General features: G+C 35.9%; 1 protein-coding gene across 1 annotated transcript; it reads left to right on the top strand.

The window, feature by feature from the left end:
- Nucleotides 1-6: 6 nt before the first annotated feature.
- On the top strand, nucleotides 7-21,444 carry LOC125209758 (protein SHOOT GRAVITROPISM 6-like). The gene is made up of 51 exons (XM_089068200.1): nucleotides 7-117; nucleotides 234-324; nucleotides 445-499; nucleotides 603-734; nucleotides 2,117-2,188; nucleotides 2,648-2,738; nucleotides 2,834-2,929; nucleotides 3,474-3,552; nucleotides 3,650-3,713; nucleotides 3,807-3,910; nucleotides 4,127-4,235; nucleotides 4,634-4,723; nucleotides 5,331-5,408; nucleotides 5,606-5,673; nucleotides 5,756-5,855; nucleotides 5,948-6,121; nucleotides 6,680-6,769; nucleotides 6,885-6,950; nucleotides 7,070-7,168; nucleotides 7,246-7,320; nucleotides 8,670-8,729; nucleotides 9,444-9,533; nucleotides 9,878-9,999; nucleotides 10,716-10,845; nucleotides 10,945-11,024; nucleotides 11,461-11,596; nucleotides 12,250-12,331; nucleotides 12,849-12,994; nucleotides 13,601-13,681; nucleotides 13,755-13,855; nucleotides 14,440-14,678; nucleotides 14,757-14,866; nucleotides 14,999-15,127; nucleotides 15,273-15,347; nucleotides 15,440-15,573; nucleotides 15,668-15,740; nucleotides 15,921-16,052; nucleotides 16,591-16,772; nucleotides 16,848-16,970; nucleotides 17,066-17,126; nucleotides 17,204-17,299; nucleotides 18,097-18,197; nucleotides 18,999-19,104; nucleotides 19,774-19,887; nucleotides 19,973-20,047; nucleotides 20,135-20,233; nucleotides 20,319-20,390; nucleotides 20,499-20,584; nucleotides 20,672-20,765; nucleotides 20,843-20,950; nucleotides 21,039-21,444. Exons 1-51 carry the CDS (start codon nucleotides 78-80, stop codon nucleotides 21,216-21,218), a joined length of 5,190 nt encoding a protein of 1,729 aa, XP_088924326.1. The 5' UTR covers nucleotides 7-77; the 3' UTR covers nucleotides 21,219-21,444.
- The last annotated feature ends 262 nt before the right edge of the window (nucleotides 21,445-21,706 follow it).

The raw sequence follows: 21,706 nt of genomic DNA, 5'->3' as shown, positions 1-21,706 counted from the left end.
GACAGCGCATCGTTAAGCATTCCTCTTTTTTATTAATAAATTTTTCATTTCTGCGATCTCAGTATTCTCCAGCGTTCATGGCGTCGTCCAGCTCCGGCAATTCCGTGCCTGCTCCTGGTATTCTCGATGGCAATTCCGATTCAATTTCGAACAATTTTTTGCGTGCATTTCCTAATAATCATAGCTTCAACTCCAAATTTTGTTGCGTGTGGATTCCTTTCAAAAATTTTCAGAGGCAGTTCAAGTTCTCGTCTCGTCGTTGGCGGACGAGTCGCCGGTGGTAAGAGAGGCGTCGGCCGATACTCTGAAGGACATTGCTTCCGTGTAATTTATTGCTCATGCTTGTCCATTTTGTTTCAGTGATTGTAAATTTTGAGCTCGTTGATGTTTATATGGTGATGAAATGAATTGTTTGGTTCATATTGGTTTCTTCAATGCCTACAGGAATCCGCTTCTGGTTCTCGATTGCTGTTCGACAGTTTCACGTGGTGGTCGAAGAGTATGCCTCGTGTTTTATGATCTCGTTTGTGCACAAATTGTGTAATTATCAAGTGTTAGTAAGATATCAGTACTAATGAATGAGCATTGTATATATATTTCAGAGATTTGGGAATATTGCTGGATTGTTTCAAGTTATGTCTGTGGCAATTCGCGCATTGAATAAAGCTGATGTTGATCCTCAATATATGGCAAAGTTTGCTAAAGTTGCCTCTGCTGAGATAATCTCAACCAAGGTACAGTAAAACTAGGTTGCACGCACATGCATATGCAGAATATATCTTAGCGACCTTGCCAAGCTTAAACTCTTATAATGCCAATTAGTTGTTTTTTTGCCAAGTCTAAAAGCTTAACTGTCTGAGGCTCTGAGCCAGAATGGTTTTTAACATTTACGAACTTAGGCTTAATCAGCTCTTCAGATTTTAATTGATCTTATTGACAGAGCCATGGAGATGCTGTTCGGCTGATACATTAAGTCATCATTTTTGCCACATCTAATTTTAGCTCCGAACTAGCACAAAATTTTTATTGTTGAGATTCTTCAGAGAGCAATTAAGATGCTTCTTGTGAGCTTCATTGACATAGCTGTCTGAGTACTTGAAATGATCTAGTCCTTGTTCATACTTATAGTTCTTGACTTCCTTTATGGCGATAATGATTTATTGGCTGGGTCTAAATAGAGATTGGGAAAATTTTCAAAATTCAACTATCACCTCTCTTGTTGATTTTAGCGAATTATTGGAGTAGATGTCTTACTGGAGTATCCTTCATCTATATATATTTTCAAATTTAATCATGGAAGTCGCATATTAAACACATTTTGAGGCTTTGATCACCCTGGTTAATATATCTTGGAAATGAATCAAAGGGATTTTAAGTTTTACCCCAACTGTTTATAGTAGTATAAGTTTAAGTTCAGCAAATGCTAGTATTAGTTTATTTTTTCTAGTGATTCCAGTAAAAATGTGCAATGTCAAAATACAAGTACTCTAAAATTTTGACATTTTTTTGTCATATAACATCTAAAGAAACTGCAATGCAGTCAGCTTAGATATTTTCTCGAACCCTATACACATTGTCCATGTCCCAAAGCAACAAAGCAATAAATCAATCTTTTACCCACATGACATAACATATTGAAGGGCAAAATTTGCAGTTCCTGGTAAACTGAAAGGAAATCAAAATTCTAGGAAAGTAAGTATCTAATTAAAATATCTGCTTTATGTTTGATTTTGTTTTAGTTTAGATTTTAAGAAGATCTAATTGGATTAAATTAGACAAAAGTCACTCAGTTTCAGTCAACTTAAGGACATTTGTCCTTCTTGCTGTAGCATTTACTTATATATTCAGATAACCTTAATCAAAAAATGAACATTTCGTGAAGTGCCAGGGAAAAATAGAAGTTTCTGAAGTTCATAGCCACATAGGGTCCATGATCAAATATCTGAAGATACTCATTAGCTTGATAATGCCTAAATCCAGTTCACAACTTATAAATTCCTAGTAGAATTCGTATAAATGATTCAAATGCTGTTTGGTCAAATGCTTTCATTTGTTTGTGGGTATATACACATTATGCAATATAGAAATGTTTCTCATGTTTATCTTATTCTTCCAGGAACTTAATGCTGATTGGCAGAAGGCTGCATCGGGTGTACTTGTTGCATTAGGTTTACATCTGCCTGACCTTGTAAGTTCCTTGCTTAGATCAATTTAGACAACTTAGCAGGTGAAGCATGTTTCTTCATTTTTTGCCATTTGACCAATTATGCTTTTACCATCATACGTAGTACTTCTCTGCAATTGCGTTCATTCTGCTAGTTTGATCTTTCACTTTTTTATGAAAAGTATTTCATAACCTTAATAATGGTAGTCGATTTGGTGTTGGAGTTGAATCATCTATGTATTTGTCATTTGGGCAAAGTATACATTTTAATTTTACCGCCACTTGAATTATTGGTTTGCTGCCAGAGTTCTGTGCCTATAGGTACATCATATTGTCATCAGTTCGATGGCTACTCATTGTAACCAATTCTATTTCATGAGCTACACGAAGTCATAAGTTATAGTAAATGTTAACAAGTGTCAACAACTTGTCTGTTGACCTGATGCAGAGATAGAATACATGTTTATCTACTTATTTTTTCAGATGATGGATGAAATATTTCTTCATCTCTCTGGGACAAATTCAGCTCTTCCCGCCATGGTTCAAATACTTGCAGATTTTGCTTCATCTGATGGTATTCCTGTGTATCAAGCCTGTTTACTCTGATATTTATAGTTACATATAGTATTTTAAATGTTAGTTGATGTATATATTTTTTGATATGTGAAGCTTCTCAGTTCGCTCCACGGCTCAAAGGTGTACTTACAAGAGTTCTTCCTATTCTTGGAAATGTAAAAGACATACATCGACCTATTTTTGCAAATGGTATGTTAACTTTGTTGCATCTGTGTTACGAGGTAGCGTGTGATTTCTTTTTGCTAGCGCTCCAATATTTCATTGAATGTCAAGAGAGTCAAGGATGCTTTGCCTCTAGCCTGACCATTCTTTTATTGAAGGCACAAACAGGAATAGCTAAGATGATGGGATTTGATGATAATGTGGGCCGTTGATGATAGTTTGACTCAAACATGAACAACTCTATTGGGTGCTAAGCTCGATAGGGGTGAAATTGCATAGTTCTTGTAGAGTAAATTGGCTTTAGATGTCCTGCTCGATGAAGAAACAATTTTCAGATCCCTGTGATACACGAACTTAGTACAAACTATAGATCTCTGATTGGGAAGAAGATCATAATGGACATTTATGCTGCTGATTCAGTTAACTTCTTTTTAGCATTCCATTTTAGGCTGGTTTCTAATTGATTTATTAGTACATGGTGGAAATGCCATCATATTATGATATTCATAGTCCAACAAAAACTTTACAGCACAATCAACTTACATCAAGACTTTTTTTGTCCTCTTTTCAGCATTCAAGTCGTGGTGTCAGGCCTGTTGCCAGTATGGCGTCGATTTCCCGCTGCCTACAGCCATTGATGGTGATGTCATGTAAGGCTTGTGTATAGCCTTTTCTGTATTCTGCATACTTAGTACACCATTTTCTGCACAAAGTTGCTTTAGTTTGTGCTGAGCCATTTTGGCGCAGGTCTTTCCTGAACTCCGCGTTTGAGCTTCTATTGAGAGTTTGGGCAACTTCACGTGATCTCAAGGTTTCTGTTTTATATTTAAATTGACTGTCTCTGCCGAAGTTTAGTAGAAATGCCAGGGCCCTGTCAACAATATAGATTGTTTTGTTTCTGTAGGTTCGCATATCTACAGTCGAGGCATTAGGCCAGATGGTTGGTCTAGTTACTCGGACGCAATTGAAGTCGGCTTTGCCAAGATTAGTGCCCACTATGTTGGAACTGTGAGCTGTTTGCTTGATATGTTTGTTTATATATCTTGAATCTTCTCAGTTCACTATAATTTGCGATATTCCTGCTGTAGACCCCCCTTGATCATAGTTTAAATCTGGCTGGCTGATAGTTATCTGATATTGGTGTCATTTTGTTTATCAATTGAATAAAATGTCTAATATTTCGTTTTCTCATTTTTCCTCCTCCCTCCTTTTCTGCTAATACAGGTATAAGAAAGATCAAGAAGTTGCAGCATTTGTGGCTACATGTAGTCTCCACAATCTCTTGAATGCTTCTTTACTTTCAGAAAGTGGCCCCCCTTTGCTGGACTTTGAGGTTGAATATAGTTGTGATTTTACTGTTTGTAAAGGATGAAGTTTCAGGCTTTACTGCATGTTTGGCATCATCCTAGAAGGGTTTCTAATATGTTTGGTCTACCTTTTCTCATTTTGGGGTTACCTACAGAATTGTGGTTTGCTTGATTTTATGAGTTATAGCAATGTTCTTATCAAACGAGGTTGAACAATTGTTACAATTTTTTAGTTTCACGTTTTCTTATATCATATTGCCACAATATGAAATAGGGACAGTTTACTGTTGAACCCAATCAGTGGATAGTTGTGGTAGGAATACATATATTAGAAAATTACATGATGCAGTTTCTAACTGAAACAACTACCTGTCCTCTTGTTTCCTCCAAGTTTTCATAGTCTTATATGGGTTGTGATTTGCAGGATCTCACTGTCATATTGTCAACACTTCTTCCTGTGGTTTGTATCAGCAATGACAATAACCAGCAGTCAAAATTTCCAGTGGGACTGAAGGTATATTCTAGTGGCATTCTGATGTGTTTATAAGCATACATAACTTGATATGAAAAGAAATATGTTACCGATGCAAAAGAGAGTTAAGTTACACAACTTTTAAGATCCGAAAGTGGAACATAAATTAGCTAAAACACTAAACCACTGTTAGAGAAAAAAGGCAAGAAAGACTGACAATGGACAGTAAGAACAGAAAATATAAGTGTGTATAAACTGAAATGAAACAGATGTTAATCCTCTTGCGAGGCCAATCCTCCAACGAGGCCCTACCATAAATTTCCATTCTTAAACTGAACTCTTAACAACCCTCTCAATATATGAAGATTTCAATTACTAAAACACAAATTTCAGGGTGCGCATGATTTTGAGGTTTTATAGTAGTCAATTCTGAATTTTCCTAATCGAGATCCTTGAGTACCCTTAGAACATGAAGAAACTTTATAGTTTTGGACTCCCCCCCCCCCCCCTCCTAACTGTGAGACATACCAACTTCTGAATTTTCCCCTGCATTATAGTAACTGCATCTTACTTCATAATTTTTTTCTTTTGCTTTTGGCCAATACAATCTTCTACTTTAGGTGATTTGATGTATGCTATATATTTGCAGACCTACAATGAAGTTCAACATTGCTTTCTCACAGTTGGTCAGGTTTACCCAGAAGATTTGTTCGCATTCCTTCTCTATGTGGGTTACATTTATGAAATATTGTACTAGTGCAATTTCTTTTGGTTATTTTTCTATAAGGCATAAGGTTCAACAAGAAAACCCCTCCCCCTGGTAAAAATCATCTAAGCCCCAAGAAATGATGAAAATAAAAACAAATTTAAAATGTTGGATTTCAATTTTTTTTTTGTATGGTATCTGAATGACGTATGTTCCAGAAATGCAGGTCAAAAGAAGATCCTCTTACTTTTGGTGCACTTTCTGTCCTAAAGCATCTTTTACCTAGGTTAGCTTTCTTTCTTCTTCTTCTTTAAATTTTTGGATTTCAAGATCTTCTACCAACTTATGCTCTCATTGGTTCCTTCAAGATTGTCTGAATCTTGGCATGCTAAAAGGCCTTTGTTAGTGGAAGCAGTGAAAAGTTTGTTAGATGAGAGTGATTTGGCTGTCTGCAAAGCACTTTCTGAGGTAGTGTCTCTGTAGCAAAATTGGAATGTTTTCATATACTATTGCAGTTGATAGTTGTTATGGCTTGAACTTATCATTATCTTCAATTGCAGTTGATAGTTGTTATGGCTTCCCATTGTTACTTGGTTGGTTCAGCAGGGGAGTTATTTGTGGAATACTTGGTACGACACTGTACAATAGATTTAAATGAGGAAGATACTGAGAGTTCAATGGATTTTATGAAGTCGGCTGGCTCTTTCAATCCATTCATGTACAAGAAGTCAGAGGTTGGTTGTCTACTTAGAATGTCTGGCTCTGTATGACTGCATATTGGTGAACATGATCATCTGTTGATCGAATGTGAAATTAATACACTGCAGAGTGACTCCTTTACTTACATCATCACAGTACAGTGTGTGCATGTATATAATATGCTACATTCTAAGTCAAATGAACTGCAAATATTATGAACAGTGTAAGATTTGTTTTTAGCCGTCCTATTGTAAGAATACAGTACTTGAATGATCAGAAGAAGATATTTACTTGATCCCATTTTTAAATTTGGTTCGCCTACTGAAATATCTTTTGAAGAGTAGTTATTAATTTGGGTTGCAAATAATAAATATGAGACTTATTGAACAACATCAAGTCGAAGAATAGGTTTTCCAAATGGTACTAGTGGTCGTAGTCCTGAGATATCGAACACATAGGGAATGAGTTTTGAAGAAAACAAATGCCAGAACATCCACGGGGAAGTATAGAATCGGATTGAACCTCGTAGAAAATCTAAATGCTTGTCCTCACATAGCCTTCTTTTTGTTTATAAACTCTTGGATCTTTTGCAGGTGAAGATTGGAGGCGTATCTCCAACTGAGCTACGTGACACCTGTGAAAAAGGTCTCCTTTTGATAACAGTGACCATTCCTGAAATGGAGGTATGTTGATGCCCCGGTTAGTTCCCTTTTCAGTTGTTCTCTCTTCTCTCCATAATCCTCTTTTTTCTGATTATGTTGGAAAATTTAATTACTCTTTTGTGTTTGAAACTTCCAGCATGTCCTCTGGCCATTTTTGCTGAAAATGATCATACCAAGGATTTACACTGGAGCAATTGCCACAGTAAGATACATTAAAATGAATCTCTAGCATTTGTCTCAAGATTCCACTGATTTTTATCTGCTCACATCCTCATTATGTAAATTGTGTTTCTCTTCTCGGTGATTTGATGTTTTATGCAGGTTTGCCGGTGCATCTCAGAATTATGCAGACATAAAAATATCCAAAGTGATGTAATTGTTTCTGATTTTAAAGCTCGTGCAGATCTTCCCAGTCCAGAGGTTAGATATGTACTTGATGTAATTTAATTAATTACTCTTCTGATAGAAAATCATCACCTGAATAACATAAAATTCAGGATCTTTTTGCACGTTTCGTGGTACTTCTTCACAATCCGCTCGCGAGAGAGCAGTTGGTGACTAATATTCTGGCTGTATGTTTTCTTTACCATTGTCTGATATATATATCACAGTCATGTATTATTGAAGAATGATTGTAAATATCCACAGCTTGAAATTCAACTAGCAAGTATTCCTGGAATAATGCTTGCACAATGATGCATATGATGATTTGTACAGACTTTAATTCATCGAATAGAGTTTTAAATGATCAAGTCACTTATTCTAGAATCTAATCGACTTTTGATAGTCTTAATAGATGAAGCCTCTGCTCTTTCTTTCCTTCAATAGTAGTCGGTATTAGAATTTTAGACTTTGGCCACATACTTATGTGAACAACCAGGTAGGAACCTGGGGATTTTTTTTATTTATTTCAGTTTTAGAGAATTATGAAATACTTGATGCATGTTGTAGGGTTTAACAACTATTAAATTATTAATCTGGATAGGTGAAGCATACATGTAAAAGTGCTTCTTCATTAGTGCCTAGAATGCTGTGCAGACTCTCTCGTAAGAGCTTTTTACCTGAGATTGCTGGGATGAGCTTGGTCAGGGAAGGTTTAAGAACATTAGTTGATGGAAGAAAATCATGCAACTTAGACTTGGTTTGGTCTCTGGTGTTAGCTTGATATCAAGTATTCAACAGTTCACCTACATTAAAAAGGAGTATTTCTACCCATAGACAAATATACCATTTTATAAAGTCCGTCTTCTTGATTTTATTAGACTATTTCTTTCCCTTTTCAGTTTATTTTGTCTTCCTTTTATATTCCTTTTTGAACAAAAGAACCCAACTTTTGAGTTTTGAACATCTAATAAAAATATAAATCAATTGATTAATGGAGAGGGGTGAATCGGGTGATTATATGGTTCTAATGTGCTATGCTATTAGAAGAACGAATTCCAGTTTGTTCCAGTCACTTCATGCTAAAACATGCACACACAAGATCAACAATCGTGTTTTCTTGATCACCTACATTTTACTCTTTTATTCATCGTGTGTTGTTGTTGACATGATTGGATGTTGTTGTTTACTACAATGAGATTTATATAACCTATTAGAAAGTTGTACTGTTAAGATGCAAAATAGTTTAATTTTCTCCAGCTATCATTTGATTGTCCTTCAATTGGATAAGACATTACTTTGTATTTCAAGCTGAGACAACAAATTGCATTGATCTTTTAAATTTCTTATGATCATTTCAAAACAACTCCGGCTTTAGTTGGTGGCCTGTGTTGAAGATGCAAAATCACAGGAATACTCATCTGATGCCCTTTATCTCGAAGCACTAATTTTTGAAACCATAAATCTCCTTAAAATGAATTGTTCTGCAGCATGGAAACTGGCAGATTTTTCTGTTCGTTACATCTATATATTTTTGCAGGTCTTGAATCAGTTAGCTTCTCTATTTCCAAGGAATGTGATCTTATATTGGCAAGATGAGGTATAGCAGCTTGATGTTTTGTTTGCTGTTAATTTTCTTAAGAAACTGCTTTTATATTTTTATTTCTGTGGACTGCTTTTATATGAATGATTTGAGGTAGTTTTGTGCTACTATATATGATAATCCTATGTGGTACTTGAATGTGTTTTTCTAGTTCCATGGAGTTGAGGGATGAGAATAACGAACTATCCCACTGCGTGGACAATGGCAGATCGATCCACTGTGTATCTTTTGGGTAGAATAATATCAAAGATGAAAGGATAAATTTTGGCCTTGTTTGGTCATCGGTAATTTTATTTACTAGTAGGATTATACCATGCGGTAATTAATTGTGTTTTCAAGTATCATGGAACACACTTGTAGCTCATTATATGAATGCCTCCTATAAATTCGCATGCTGGTATATGTTTGTTGGCATACTCTGTGCAGTAGATTCTTTCTTTTGTACTAGTTGGAATGGTATGGCTGCATATTTGAGTGTATTGCTGAATCTAACCTCTTTATATATTCATATTTTCTAAGCACGGCCATTGTGAGCTAGATTGCGTGCTCCTGTTTGGTTGATAGATATAAAACAGAGGATATTGCTGAATCTCGTATCTACTATCTTTTAATGTTTCCAGCATTATGAGCTAGATTGCATGCACATGTTTAGTTGCTAGATAAAAAAATATAGTTCTCTTCTAACTGTTTGTCTTCTTTTGCAAGCTCTAGATTCCAAAAATGAAAGCTTATGTGAGTGATCCAGAAGACCTAAAGCTAGATCCATTATATCAAGAGACTTGGGATGACATGGTTATTAATGTAAGCTTGTTTGTCTTTCTTTCTAAATTGATGCTTTTCATTCATAACCGTTATAGACTGGAAAAGTTTTTGGGACGTGCCAAGTCAAAATTTTCTCGACTTACATAGCCACTTCACTATAAGGAAGATAATGTTGGTTAACAGTGATACAGTTCCTTTAGTTGTACTTTGCATATGTTGTCTGCTCCTGATGCCGTAGATTGTGGTTTTATATAGTTTCATATTGCATTGTGGATAGGGATATAATCTTTGTCTGTTGTCTGCTCTTGATGCCGAAGATTGTGATTTTATATAGTTTCATATTGCATTGTGGATAGGGATATAATATTTGTCTGTGGAAACAGTTTGTTGCGGAGTCGTTGGATGTGATTCGGGATCCTGATTGGGCAATATCTCTGGGGAACTCTTTTGCTAAACAATATGAACTTTATTCATCTGAGGATGAGCATTCTGCTCTGCTTCACAGGTAAGATGCATTAGTTCTCCCTTTTCCTTATGTCTCAGGAAGAGGTACTGTATCTTCTACTTAAATTATCTGCAGTCTCAAAATCCACCATAACCTGAATCAAGAGACTGAAAGTCTTCCAACAACTCCTTTTCCTGACGCATTGGTTTTATTGATTTTTGTGTAGCAAGTATTTATCTTGTGTCCCCTAGATATATCTTGATAATTGATGCTTTCAACATTACAATTTCAGGAAAGGAACTCTAGTGTGTGTATGATTCTTTATCTTCTTGCCGACTAGCTGGTTTATATATACTTTTTACTTCTAATTTTTGTCCTGTTGATTCTACTCTTTTTTGCTACTTAATCTATTCGCATTGGCTTGTGCTGGTACTGAAATATAGATGTACTTACTTCCAGGATCATATTGTTTTCTCTATATATGTAGATTGGCATGCATAAAAGTTGTTACTGTGCCTTAGAATTGTAATCATTTTAAGAGACTGAGATTGGAGAAAGTAAATAAATGTTATAATCTCAGATAATTATCTAATGAACTTCATGAGTATTGTTGAGCTTGCAATAATTTTAACCAAAGCAAAGGGAATCTAATGTATGACTGTACTATGCCCTCCTAATCTATATGAAGCTACATGCTTAAATATTTTTGCATGCATGATCTGCCTCTTATCCAGATGGAGAGCTGAAATAAATAAATTGTTTTTTTCCTAGTGCAGATGCTTAGGTATTTTGCTTCAGAAAGTTCATGACAGATCCTATGTCCATGATAAGATTGACTTGATGTACACACAAGCTAACATTGCTTTGCCAGTAAATAGGCTTGGTTTAGCCAAGGCCATGGGACTGGTAATCACTACTTAACATGCATGCATCAATTTCATTGAAGAAGATTTCTAGTAATAATGCTAAATAAATGATGCTTTTGGCTGCCCTCTTTACACAAAGGTTGCTGCATCACACTTGGACACTGTTCTGGATAAGCTAAAAGACATTCTTGATAATGTTGGTGATAGTTTCCTTAAAAGGTAAATGATGATAGCTTATGAGCTGATTTGAATCATACAGGTCTTCTTGTCCTCAAATTTTTATGGATCTGATTCACATACATGTATGCGGATCATGTTTTCACTTTTGATGTAAGAATCACGGGTGTAGTTATCACTCACATGGGATGGCTTTAAAGTACAAAAATCATGTATGAGTGCTGGAGGATTGATGTTAAAGAGTCAAGATATAGTGTTGAATGATTCGATTTTAAGAGTCATGATGTAAAGAAAGATGTTGCCAAATCTCGTTATATCTTGCATTTAGTTATATATAGAGCATGGTGCATCTGGGTACTTAGAATGTATCTAGATTTATTTGTAGTTTCAGTTTAGTATGATAACAAATGCATGTAAACAACCACCATGCATCAATGCTCTCACTGTATCTTGCTACATATGACAACCACCATTGCAGGATTCTATCATTCTTTTCTGATAAAGCTAAAATGGAAGAATCAGATGACATTCATGCCGCTTTGGCTCTTATGTATGGTTATGCTGCTAAGTATGCTCCATCTACAGTCATTGAGGCCAGAATAGATGCACTTGTGGTACAGTGGAACCATTGCTTTATTATGTTATTGATTTACTATGTCGTCCTAGTTGAGAAATCTATCCGTGAATCTTCATCTATGTGTGTGTTTCTCTTTAGCATAAGAGCATAGCATAACATAACTTCACATAATTAATTTGACTCAGCAACTGCTCAAAACACTTGGTTTGAAAATGTATCTGGTAGAACTTACTGACATTTGGAAGCATGTGCTAATCAATGCATGCATATTAACTGGATTTAACCGATTTTTTTAATAAATTGTCTTATTGCTGTAGGTGTCACTCTAATCTAAATGAGGAGACGAAGCTTAATTAAAAGGGATAAACTCCATCGATTCTGCAAATACGCACAACTTTTTAATTCTTCAAAATGATAACGTCATTGCACATAGTATCAAAATTTTCATTTAAATATAATATCACCAAGATGATAAACTCAATAAATTAAATTGAATATTAATAAAAGTTCAAAGATAATATGACAGTTGATGCAGTTACATAACCATCAGAAACAGTTATGCAGTTTCTTAGCATGTTGTCTTGATGGGATGTGAATTATTCCCCAGTCTATTGGGTTTTGGCTTCTACCATCTGCTTTATGAGTCTATTTAGATATATTATCTTTGATATATTTTTCTGCTTATGACAGGGGACCAATATGCTTTCACGTCTTCTTAACGTTCGCCATCCTACAGCAAAGCAGGCAGTTATCACAGCTATTGATTTGCTAGGTTTGTAATTTAACTTTACTGTTGTACGGAATGTGCATATCTCGTCCATCATGATGGAATCTTTATTTTATAACTTATATTTCCAAGTGTTGTTCGCAATGTGCCCATCTCGTCCATCATGAAATGGTTTGGTTTCAAAATATATAATTTCACATGATTGCAAATTGTATATAATCTTTTGCAGTGTTAATGGAGAAATCAAAACAATTAAAATTAGAGGTTTTACCTTTCTGCAAGGAGGGATCAGAGGCTGATCTTAAGTCTTTTTGAATCTGTATAACTGAAGAAGGTTATGAGAAATATTAATCTATTCCCTCATGTTGCTGGAAATAGTGAATACTTGTTGCCAAGCTGTGGTTATGTAATGATATACATGTTGTCATAACATGTTGTGTGGGCATAATAATGCATCTTCTGTATTTCTATGCCTACTGTAAATTTATAGTTCACGAGGTACCTTATTTTTGGTTGATCAATTTCATACATTCATAATGATCATATTATTTTGACAATGCAGGTCAGGCTGTTATCGGCGCTGCTGAAAATGGTACATCATTCCCACTGAAAAGGAGAGATGTGCTTCTTGATTACATATTAACTTTGATGGGCCGAGATGATGAAGATGGAATTTCTGATTCTAACCTGGACTTATTGAACACTCAGGTTTATTGTTGGGAGTCTTGATCTGTCTTTAGTATTTGATGCAGTATTTTCCTGAACCTGCCAGCTTAGAACCTCCGACCTTATCAATGCATAATATCCCCAATTTCTGATGTGTATTATACTTGGAAATTTCTCCTTGGAATATGCCATTGCTGGCAACCTGGAAATAGTACAGAGCTAAATTTTCTTTATAGTTAGAAAAGCTTAACAGTAAAGGATTTTCGGCTAGACAATGCGTACTTCTATTAGAGGAAATAACCCTTCCTGTAAATTAACCCTACAAATAGGTGCCACAATATTATTTTGTAACTGGATGCGCACTCGCTCATTAAAGTAGCAAGATAGAAGGGTTGGGTGATGGCTTTGTCAATAATGACTGAATGTTCTCGTCTTTTGTAGAACATGTCTTTTCTTGCTATCTATGTCATTTTCCCTACTATCGTTGGTTCATCTGTGCTAAAATGACTAGATATGCATGCATGATAGCTACTTGTCTTCCCCAATCGTTTTTACTGTACATCTCTCAGCTTGTGTTTTTCGTTTGTGATTATCTTCCTTGCCAGCATTTCCTTTCTGTTGTTCCTGAACCTGGACTCTTCTATACAGTGCCTTGCTTTGAGTGCTTGCACAACTTTGGTTTCTGTGGAGCCAAAATTAACAACTGAAACAAGGAACCATGTTCTGAAGGTGGAAGATGCAACTATGCAATTTTTCTTGCAACTATGTGGTTATGGTGCTGAGTATTTTACATTCTTGACAGGCCACTATGGGATTTTTTGGTTTACCAGATGATCCCCCTGATGTTATTAATGGTCTCATACACAACCTTACTACACTTCTCTGTGCGATTTTAGTTACGAGGTACTTCCTTCAATAATTGCCCGGTCTATATTTTTGGTTTTGCATGGTTATTTGAAAATTACTTTAGAGATATTTATGTATGTCTGACACAGATTCGTTGAAGGCCTTGCTTCCACAGTAAAGGAGATATTTCTAGAACAATATACTTTGAGAATTAGTTTAATGCTTCTAGTATATATGATCTAGTCTGATCTGTTTTTAATCACATGCCTTGTGAAGAAACTATTTTCTTCTTCATATCTCCTTATTCTTTAGATAGATTAGTGGGGATTTTGTTCACTTTATCAGTTTATCTTGGTAAGGCTGGAAGTATATCCAGTAGATTCTTAAATAGGGGCAGCAGCCTTCGAGGATTTTTCAGAAATTGTTGTTCCAGTTAATGTAAATATTGATTAAGATATAAGCATTTCTTCATCAGGTCATATGGATGCAGCTGAGTGTCTGGTTTATTACTATTATTTTGATTAGTCATATCGCATCGGTAAACATCTGACGTGTTGTCACTATTCACTATGGTTGTTGGTATAAGCACTTTGTTCTTGAATACAGTCATCTGCTGTTTTAACTTGCTTTTTTCTCATTAGCGGGGAGGATGGAAGAAGTCGAGCAGAACAGCTACTGCATATATTGAGACAGATTGATCCATATGTTGCTTCCTCTGTGGAATATAAGAGAAAGAGAGGCTGTCTTGCGGCATATGAGATGATTCAGAAGTTCCGGACTATTTGTGTTAGTGGTTACTGTGCACTTGGTTGCCAAGGAAGTTGCACCCATAACAAACGAATTGACCGTATAATGAATAATAATTTTTCTAATTTACCAAGTTAGTTTCTCTCTGTCTCTGCTTTTCACCGCTCATCTGTGATTTCAAGCTTAAGATATTTTGGCTTTTATATTTCAGGTGCATTTGTATCGCCGAGTCGTGATGCATTGTGTTTAGGAGAGAGAATCATGGTATATCTGTCACGCTGTGCAGATACAAACCCTGAAGTTAGAAAAAGCTCTGCGCAGGTCAGTAATTAGTGATGCCTTACCTTTTCCTACTTTATTCAAGAACCAGATTACATGGTCTATGCGGTTATCACTTTATATCTGCTGATCTATTCTGATTCTGTATATTTTGATCATGTTCTCTATCTGCAGATTCTTGATTTATTTTTCAGTATATCCCTTTCATTACCGAGGTCTACAAACTCTAGCATTGGTCTTGATATTGAATTGTGTTATGGAGCTTTATCAGCACTTGAGGACGTGATCTCTATTTTGAGAAGTGTAAGTCAAATATAACATTTTCTTTGATACTTTACTTTATCATACCTTCTTAACGGAAAAGCAGAAAGGCAGGATGGGTTCCTTGCTATAAATTTCTGCTTCCAATTCAAGAGCAGTTTTCCTCACTACTAATTTTGCATATAAGGACGCATCACTTGATCCATCAGAGGTGTTCAACAGGGTCGTGTCATCTGTGTGTATATTATTTACTAAGGATGAGGTAATAATTTAAGTTTCCTGATCTTATGCGTATGCATTAACTTCTTAGATAGTTTAGAAGGCTTCTAAAAAGAGCACTCAATTTTTGTATAGCTTGTGGCCGCCCTATATTGCAGCTCCTCAGCTATATGTGACAAGGTCAGACAGTCTGCCGAAGGTGCGATTCAAGCTGTGATTGAGTTTATCACTAAGAGGGGTAGGGAGCTGAATGACACTGATATCTCAAGGTGGAAAGAGACAATTGCGACTGAAACATAATTTGATTATGAAATAAATTAGTAATTTTTTTGACTTATTAGATCCTTATGCATGTGTCATCAGGACGGCGCAATCCTTGCTTTCTGCTACGAACCATGTAATTGAGAAGTATCTTCGCCAAGAAACACTTAATGCTGTATCCTCTTTAGTTCTTTATTTATTTTTCTTTTACCTGGTCATGGTGGTGAAAAATCTTTTTGCTGTTGATATTCATGATTATTTATCGCTTATTTTATTGGCTCATGAAAGCTATAAATGCTTTGAATCAAAATGATTAAATCTGGTCCTGTGAGTAATTTCCTTTGACTGTCGAAAGATATCTTCTCTTGCTGAGAATACAACCTCAAGAATTGTTTTTGATGAAGTGTTGGCTGCTGCTGAGAAAGATATAGCCACAAAAGATGTATCTAGATTACGTGGGGGCTGGCCAGTACAGGATGTATTTCATGTAAATTCCTACTTTACAGCCTATATACATCTAATTACCATTCCTTTTTATGTGTTTGAAATCTTCATCAATGCTGCTGTGTACTTTTGCCTAAAGCCTGCAAACTAGTGATGCATATAACACACACATACACAGACACACACAGAGAGATCTATTTTACTTCAGTACTTCTTTTCATTATTTCCCAACATTGTTATATATATTGAATGACATTCTTTTTACTACTTTTGAGTTGATCTTATATGTATTAAATGCCATTCTTTTCATTTTCATGTACTTTTAGTTACTTATTTTAAGAGGAATCGTCTTCTAGAAAGCTAACTCAACCATTCTGTTGAAATACACAGCAATAAATGTCAAAGAAATGAACCACTGTGGCTGGCATTTCTTAATTCTTATCCATTTTCTAGGTTTGCTGCAATATTTTCTCATAGAACTAACTGCGAGGGCATCTTATGTGCGAGTTGTCCTGTTGTGCTGTAATAGCCATTATAGAGACGGTTATAACTGATTTTCCTTTATTTCTTGAAATTATTAGGCATTTTCCCAGCACACAGTTCTTTCATATTCATTCCTGGAGCATATAATCTCTATCCTGAATGAGAGACCTATATTTCGAGGCGATGCGGTTAAGGGGGAGAATTCCAACAATGTTGGTGAAAGTAGTGTAGAAGATAATGTGCTGCATGCTGCTGTGGTAGCTCTTACTGCCTTCTTCAGGTATATCTTTAATCGAGTGATTATGATTCTCCATCAATGTCTACGATTGTCAATGGTTTATTCTTGTATATGCAGAGGTGGCGGAAGAGTTGGAAAAAAGTCTGTGGAGCAAAGCTATGGTGCGGTCTTTGCAACTCTTGTGCTTCACTTAGGAATTTGTCATAGTTTATCTAATTCTGGCCAGCAGGAACCACTGCGGTAGTGCTAGCATATTTTCTAAATTTACACTAGAAGTACCAAAGTAATTGATGCTGTTGAATTCTTTTGTTTAATCTTTTAAATATGACTTTCAGGGCTCTACTGGTTGCATTTAATGCATTTTGTGAATGTGTTGGTGATCTCGAGATGGGGAAGGTATTTTAGCCGCTAGTTAGTGTAAGTTTCACAACTGTTTTGAGTTTGAGAGGCATTAAAGAGAAAATCATATGCAGATTCTGGCTAGGGATAGGGAACAAAATGAAGAGGAGACATGGATTGGTCTAATAGGGGACCTGGCTTGTTGTATTTCTATAAAAAGGCCCAAAGAGGTAGTTATTGCCACCTAACTCTTAATTGCAGGGTGATATTTGAATCACACAGAAGGCATACTTGTAAAATCACCTATAGAAGCGAGGGAATATCTGAATTCTGTAAATAAATTCTCATCTAAAAAGTGAATATATTATGCTGCACATTTGGTTTAAGTTGGGTGATGACTGGTCCTAATAGTTCTGGAGTATTTGTTGCTCCGAGTTTCTTATAAACGCCATGGCATTATTGAATTGCTTCATGAGCCTCCATAAGAGTTCTAGGACCATGCAGCCATTTCAATATCAAGTAACTAGAAATGAAATTTCTTTATATTACTGTCTAGGGTCGAATATCATTGCAATTTTCTGCAAAACAGTAGTAGCAAGTTAAATCAAGCTGGAAAGTGACTGAGATATTTTTGTGCAAAATGTGTTGGCATGTTACTAAATTTTTTTTCCATGGGACAATAAATTTTAATAGACTACAGTTCAAAGGAAAAGAATCTTGGGGTTCAGTTCTTGAAGCATATTAGAAAGATCAAAGATAGTACTATAATAGATTGGATAGCAAGTTAAATCAAGCTGGAAATGTAGCAGCATCTTAGAAAGATATAATAGTTTGAATAGCATTTTGAACTCGTTCCTGTTGTCTGGATCTGTTCTTGTTATTCCTATAGCTTTGTGAAGTTTATATACCTCAAAAGTTTCAGTTCCTTCTTTGTGAGGTTACAAATAACTCGTACAGTCTAATTGATGATTCCCATTTGCTTCTTTATTTTATGACTTCTTATTGTCACTAATTTATCATGACTCAGGTCCCTATAATTTCTTTGATTCTTTGTCAATCACTGGATCGACCCTCAAGGTATCTGAGGGAAGCTGCAGCTGCTGCACTGTCAGAGTTTGTCAGGTTCAGGTATATTCAGAATCCCTGCTCTCTCTCTCTCTGTGAGATGTCAGGCTTTGTCATAGGTCTCTATTTTCTGATTATCAGTTTGGTAGTAAGATTGGTGTCTTTTGCACTCCCATTTGTATTGTTGGTTATAACTTATAAGAAATGTTTGTGCATACAAGTTATATGGAACTGATCAATGGTGAAATATGTTAAAGCTTGTGCACCTGACAATTTTATTGGTAGTATACTTTTTTTCCCTCTGGGAGTCTTAGTTGGTGTGCCCTGTTTATGGCTTGGCAATGACAAGCTTCATAGCTCTGCTAGCAATATTCTCTCAAATTATATTGATCTAGACTCTGAAATCTTATGCAATTGCTGTTTTTTGATAAAATTTCTGCCTCACTTTCAGGTATTAGGAAATAAATCTAAATTTAGTTATACTTATTCTTGAGAGCACAACTAAGATAAGTTGCATTCAGGAAACCAGGAGGATATATGACAGCTAAATCCTTCACCAATAAAGAATGTTATATCCCTAGTATTTTGTGAACTGAGATTTTCTTATTTCAACACTGCTATTCGAAGTTTGTCATGCAATGGAAATAACCTATTGTACTCGTGTTCAAAGCAGTCTCGTCTCATTTCCTTTCTTTTATTTTGAAAAATAGATATTATATGTTCTTCCCAGCCTCGTTATTGCTAAGGTTCAAATGTTTTTCTATTTTTTGCCTCTGGTTTTAGAGCTAAATTATGTGTTTTGGGTAGTAACTAGTTCTTGCTCTCAAATATTAATGTCTCCTGCTGACGTTTATCATTCTGCAGTGAGAGTTTTGGTCCTTTGTTGGAGCAGCTGGTTGAAGGATTGACTCGACATGTTTCTGATGATTCTCCAAATGTTAGGCGACTTTGTCTAAGAGGACTTGTACAGGTAGTTTATTATAATAATAACAATATTAGGTAAACTTGTAAGTAGTTTCTGAATTTATTGTGCTTCAACTAACAGATTCACAATTCTCAGTCTCTCATCTTAAGAATCAACTATAAAATTCTTCCTTAGTTCGCCCATGTTTTTCAACAACCTTTGTCTCACGAAGTACGAAGATTTTCAGCCTGTACCTTTGGATCTAAAAAGACTACATCCTTCATTCAACCAATGGAAACAAGAAGTTTGACAAATTATAACTATTGCTGTTATCTGTGCATTTATACTTGTTGTCTTCTCTTGATCTTAAGCTCAACAGTTGCTTAAGGAGTTCTTTTTGGGTGGGAATGTTTGAGAAAATGAAAAAGTCAGTTGTGAAAGACATTCACACGGTTTACTCAACCGTGCCCCTCTCTTCTTTTCTTTTACTGATTGTGATGGGTTATCCCATGAGATTATTAAGCAAGATAAAGCAGAGAAGGGGAAACTTCATGTCACTAAATAAGCAATTGGTGAAGCCAATGATAGCAGTGTGGAGGGAGGCGGGGTATGATTGGGTGGGTGCTTGTAAATGGTCTATTGTTGTGAGATGCATGTTGCTATATGGACATTATTGAGAATATTGGTGACTTTTATAATGTCTTATGCGCATCTTTTGCCCTGCATTCCGTGCAGATGCCACCAGTCCGTGTTATCGAGTATACCATTCAGATTCTCAGTGTTATTGTTGCTTTACTTGATGACCCGGATGAATCAGTTCAGCTAACTGCTGTCTCATGCCTGCAAAAGGTGATTTATCTCACATTGCACTCCGTTAACAAATCCTTACCACAATTAAAAATCTCACTTGTTCTGCTACTGCTGACCTTTTTAGGTCCTTGGATCTGCTTCCACGGAAGCTGTTGAACCCATTTTGTTTAATCTTTCAGTTAGGCTACGTAATCTTCAAGTAAGTTTATCAATACTCCTGCATCGTAGCTTTCTGAGTGAGGCTACTCAATCTTCAAGTAAGCTTAACAAGTCATTTTTGCAATAGGTATGCATGAATGCAAAGATTCGAGCTAATGCATTTGCAGCGTTTGGGGCAATAAGCACATATGATTTTGGGCCACAACGTGATGCTTTCCGTGAGCAGGTTTGTTGATTCGCTTTATACCTGATATTAGGAAAAATTGATTTTTCACCAAAGCTGACAATTCAACAATACACATTATTATTAGGTTCTTGCTGCCTTCCCGCGCTTGGTCTTGCATCTGCATGATGATGATCTTGGTGTGCGACGAGCTTGCCGGGTACAGAATTCTTCAGAGAAGCTTATTTTCAGTGCCTTCAACAAGATATGCACTTTTACATATGTTTCTAATGATTGTTGATTTTTGATATACTTTACGGTCTTTCAGAACACGTTCAAGCGCATTGCTCAGTTGATGGAGCTTGATAGTATGGTTGCTCTTGCCAACACACATAGGTTTAGCTCTGATCATAGGTATGTATAAGATTCCAACCTAAGCTTTAATTGATCACTTTCTTGTGAACTCAACTTTATCCTTTTGTTCTACAAATTCTTCCTCAGAGGTGACTATGAAGACTTTCTTTTAGATATCGCAAAGCTTTTTACTCAACATATGTCATCCAGGATCGATACCTACATGGCATCACTAATACAGGTCTGCATCCGTTTCATCTATGTCAGCAATCGCTATACATATCCTGTTTCTGAGTTGGTCGGGTTGTATATGTGCAGGCTTTTGAGGCACCTTGGCCGGTAATTCAAGCAAATGCTATTTATTTGTGTAGCAGTATCGTTGCTTTCTCAAGTGTTCAGCATATCTCCACCCTTTACTTAAGTCAGGTATATTCATCCACCTCAACACACAACATTCTTCGGTTAGTCCCACAAAATTTTGAAGTTACATAACCTAAGCTCGTCTTTCTTTAAGGTTTTTGGCATGTTGATTGCGAAGATAAATAGATCGACAGACGCGATTGTGAGAGCAACAGGCTCTTTGGCCCTCGGTTTGCTACTGAAGTCAACCAATTCCTCTTGGAAAGCCACTCGTCTGGATTCACCAGACTCACTCCTTGTGGGACGCGAAGCGGAATCTTCTTGGAGGTCATGAAGCACAGATGCAAGAGAACTGCAGATATGATTGTATAGATGCCAAGTGATTTGATTCATTTGTGTATATGCGTGTATTGTGTGTGTGTGTAACGTTTTGATGTATAGTAGTTGGGACTTAGGTAAATATTCTCTTGCAGCTTAGCAATTATGTCATGTGCACTAGTTTGTCTTGATTTAAATTAATTTCGAATATAGCCAATCAGGCTATTATTCTCACCTAGTAATTAACCCTTTCATTTACATTAAATTAAGGTACTACTAGAAAATCTTATAAAAGTTTGAGAGTTTGACAAAGAGTTATTTTTTTACTGCGTAGCCATATTTTCCAATGAATTTCACTACTACTATTATGTAAGTTGAGTGCATGTATAGATTGCGTGACATCCATTGCTATAATAAAAGTTTTACTTATTTACTAATGATCTGAAGTTGCAGTAGACATTCATCAATTAATTATAAGCTTAACAATCCAACAAATTAAAAATG

Source organism: Salvia hispanica, chromosome 3, assembly GCF_029641045.1.
Source record: "Salvia hispanica isolate PSC_SH4W2 chromosome 3, Shi_PSC_v1, whole genome shotgun sequence".
Taxonomy (NCBI): domain Eukaryota; kingdom Viridiplantae; phylum Streptophyta; class Magnoliopsida; order Lamiales; family Lamiaceae; genus Salvia; species Salvia hispanica.
The sequence above is the reverse complement of the archived record's forward strand: the minus strand, read 5'-3'. Positions and strand labels throughout refer to the sequence as shown.

Coding starts and splice junctions, on each gene's coding strand:
- LOC125209758 (XM_089068200.1), top strand. CDS start 78: ATGGCGTCGTCCAGCTCCGGCAATTCCGTGCCTGCTCCTG. Junction 4,724..5,330: donor AATTTCCAGTGGGACTGAAG/GTATATTCTAGT, acceptor ATATATTTGCAG/ACCTACAATGAAGTTCAACA. Junction 7,321..8,669: donor TGGTGACTAATATTCTGGCT/GTATGTTTTCTT, acceptor ATATTTTTGCAG/GTCTTGAATCAGTTAGCTTC.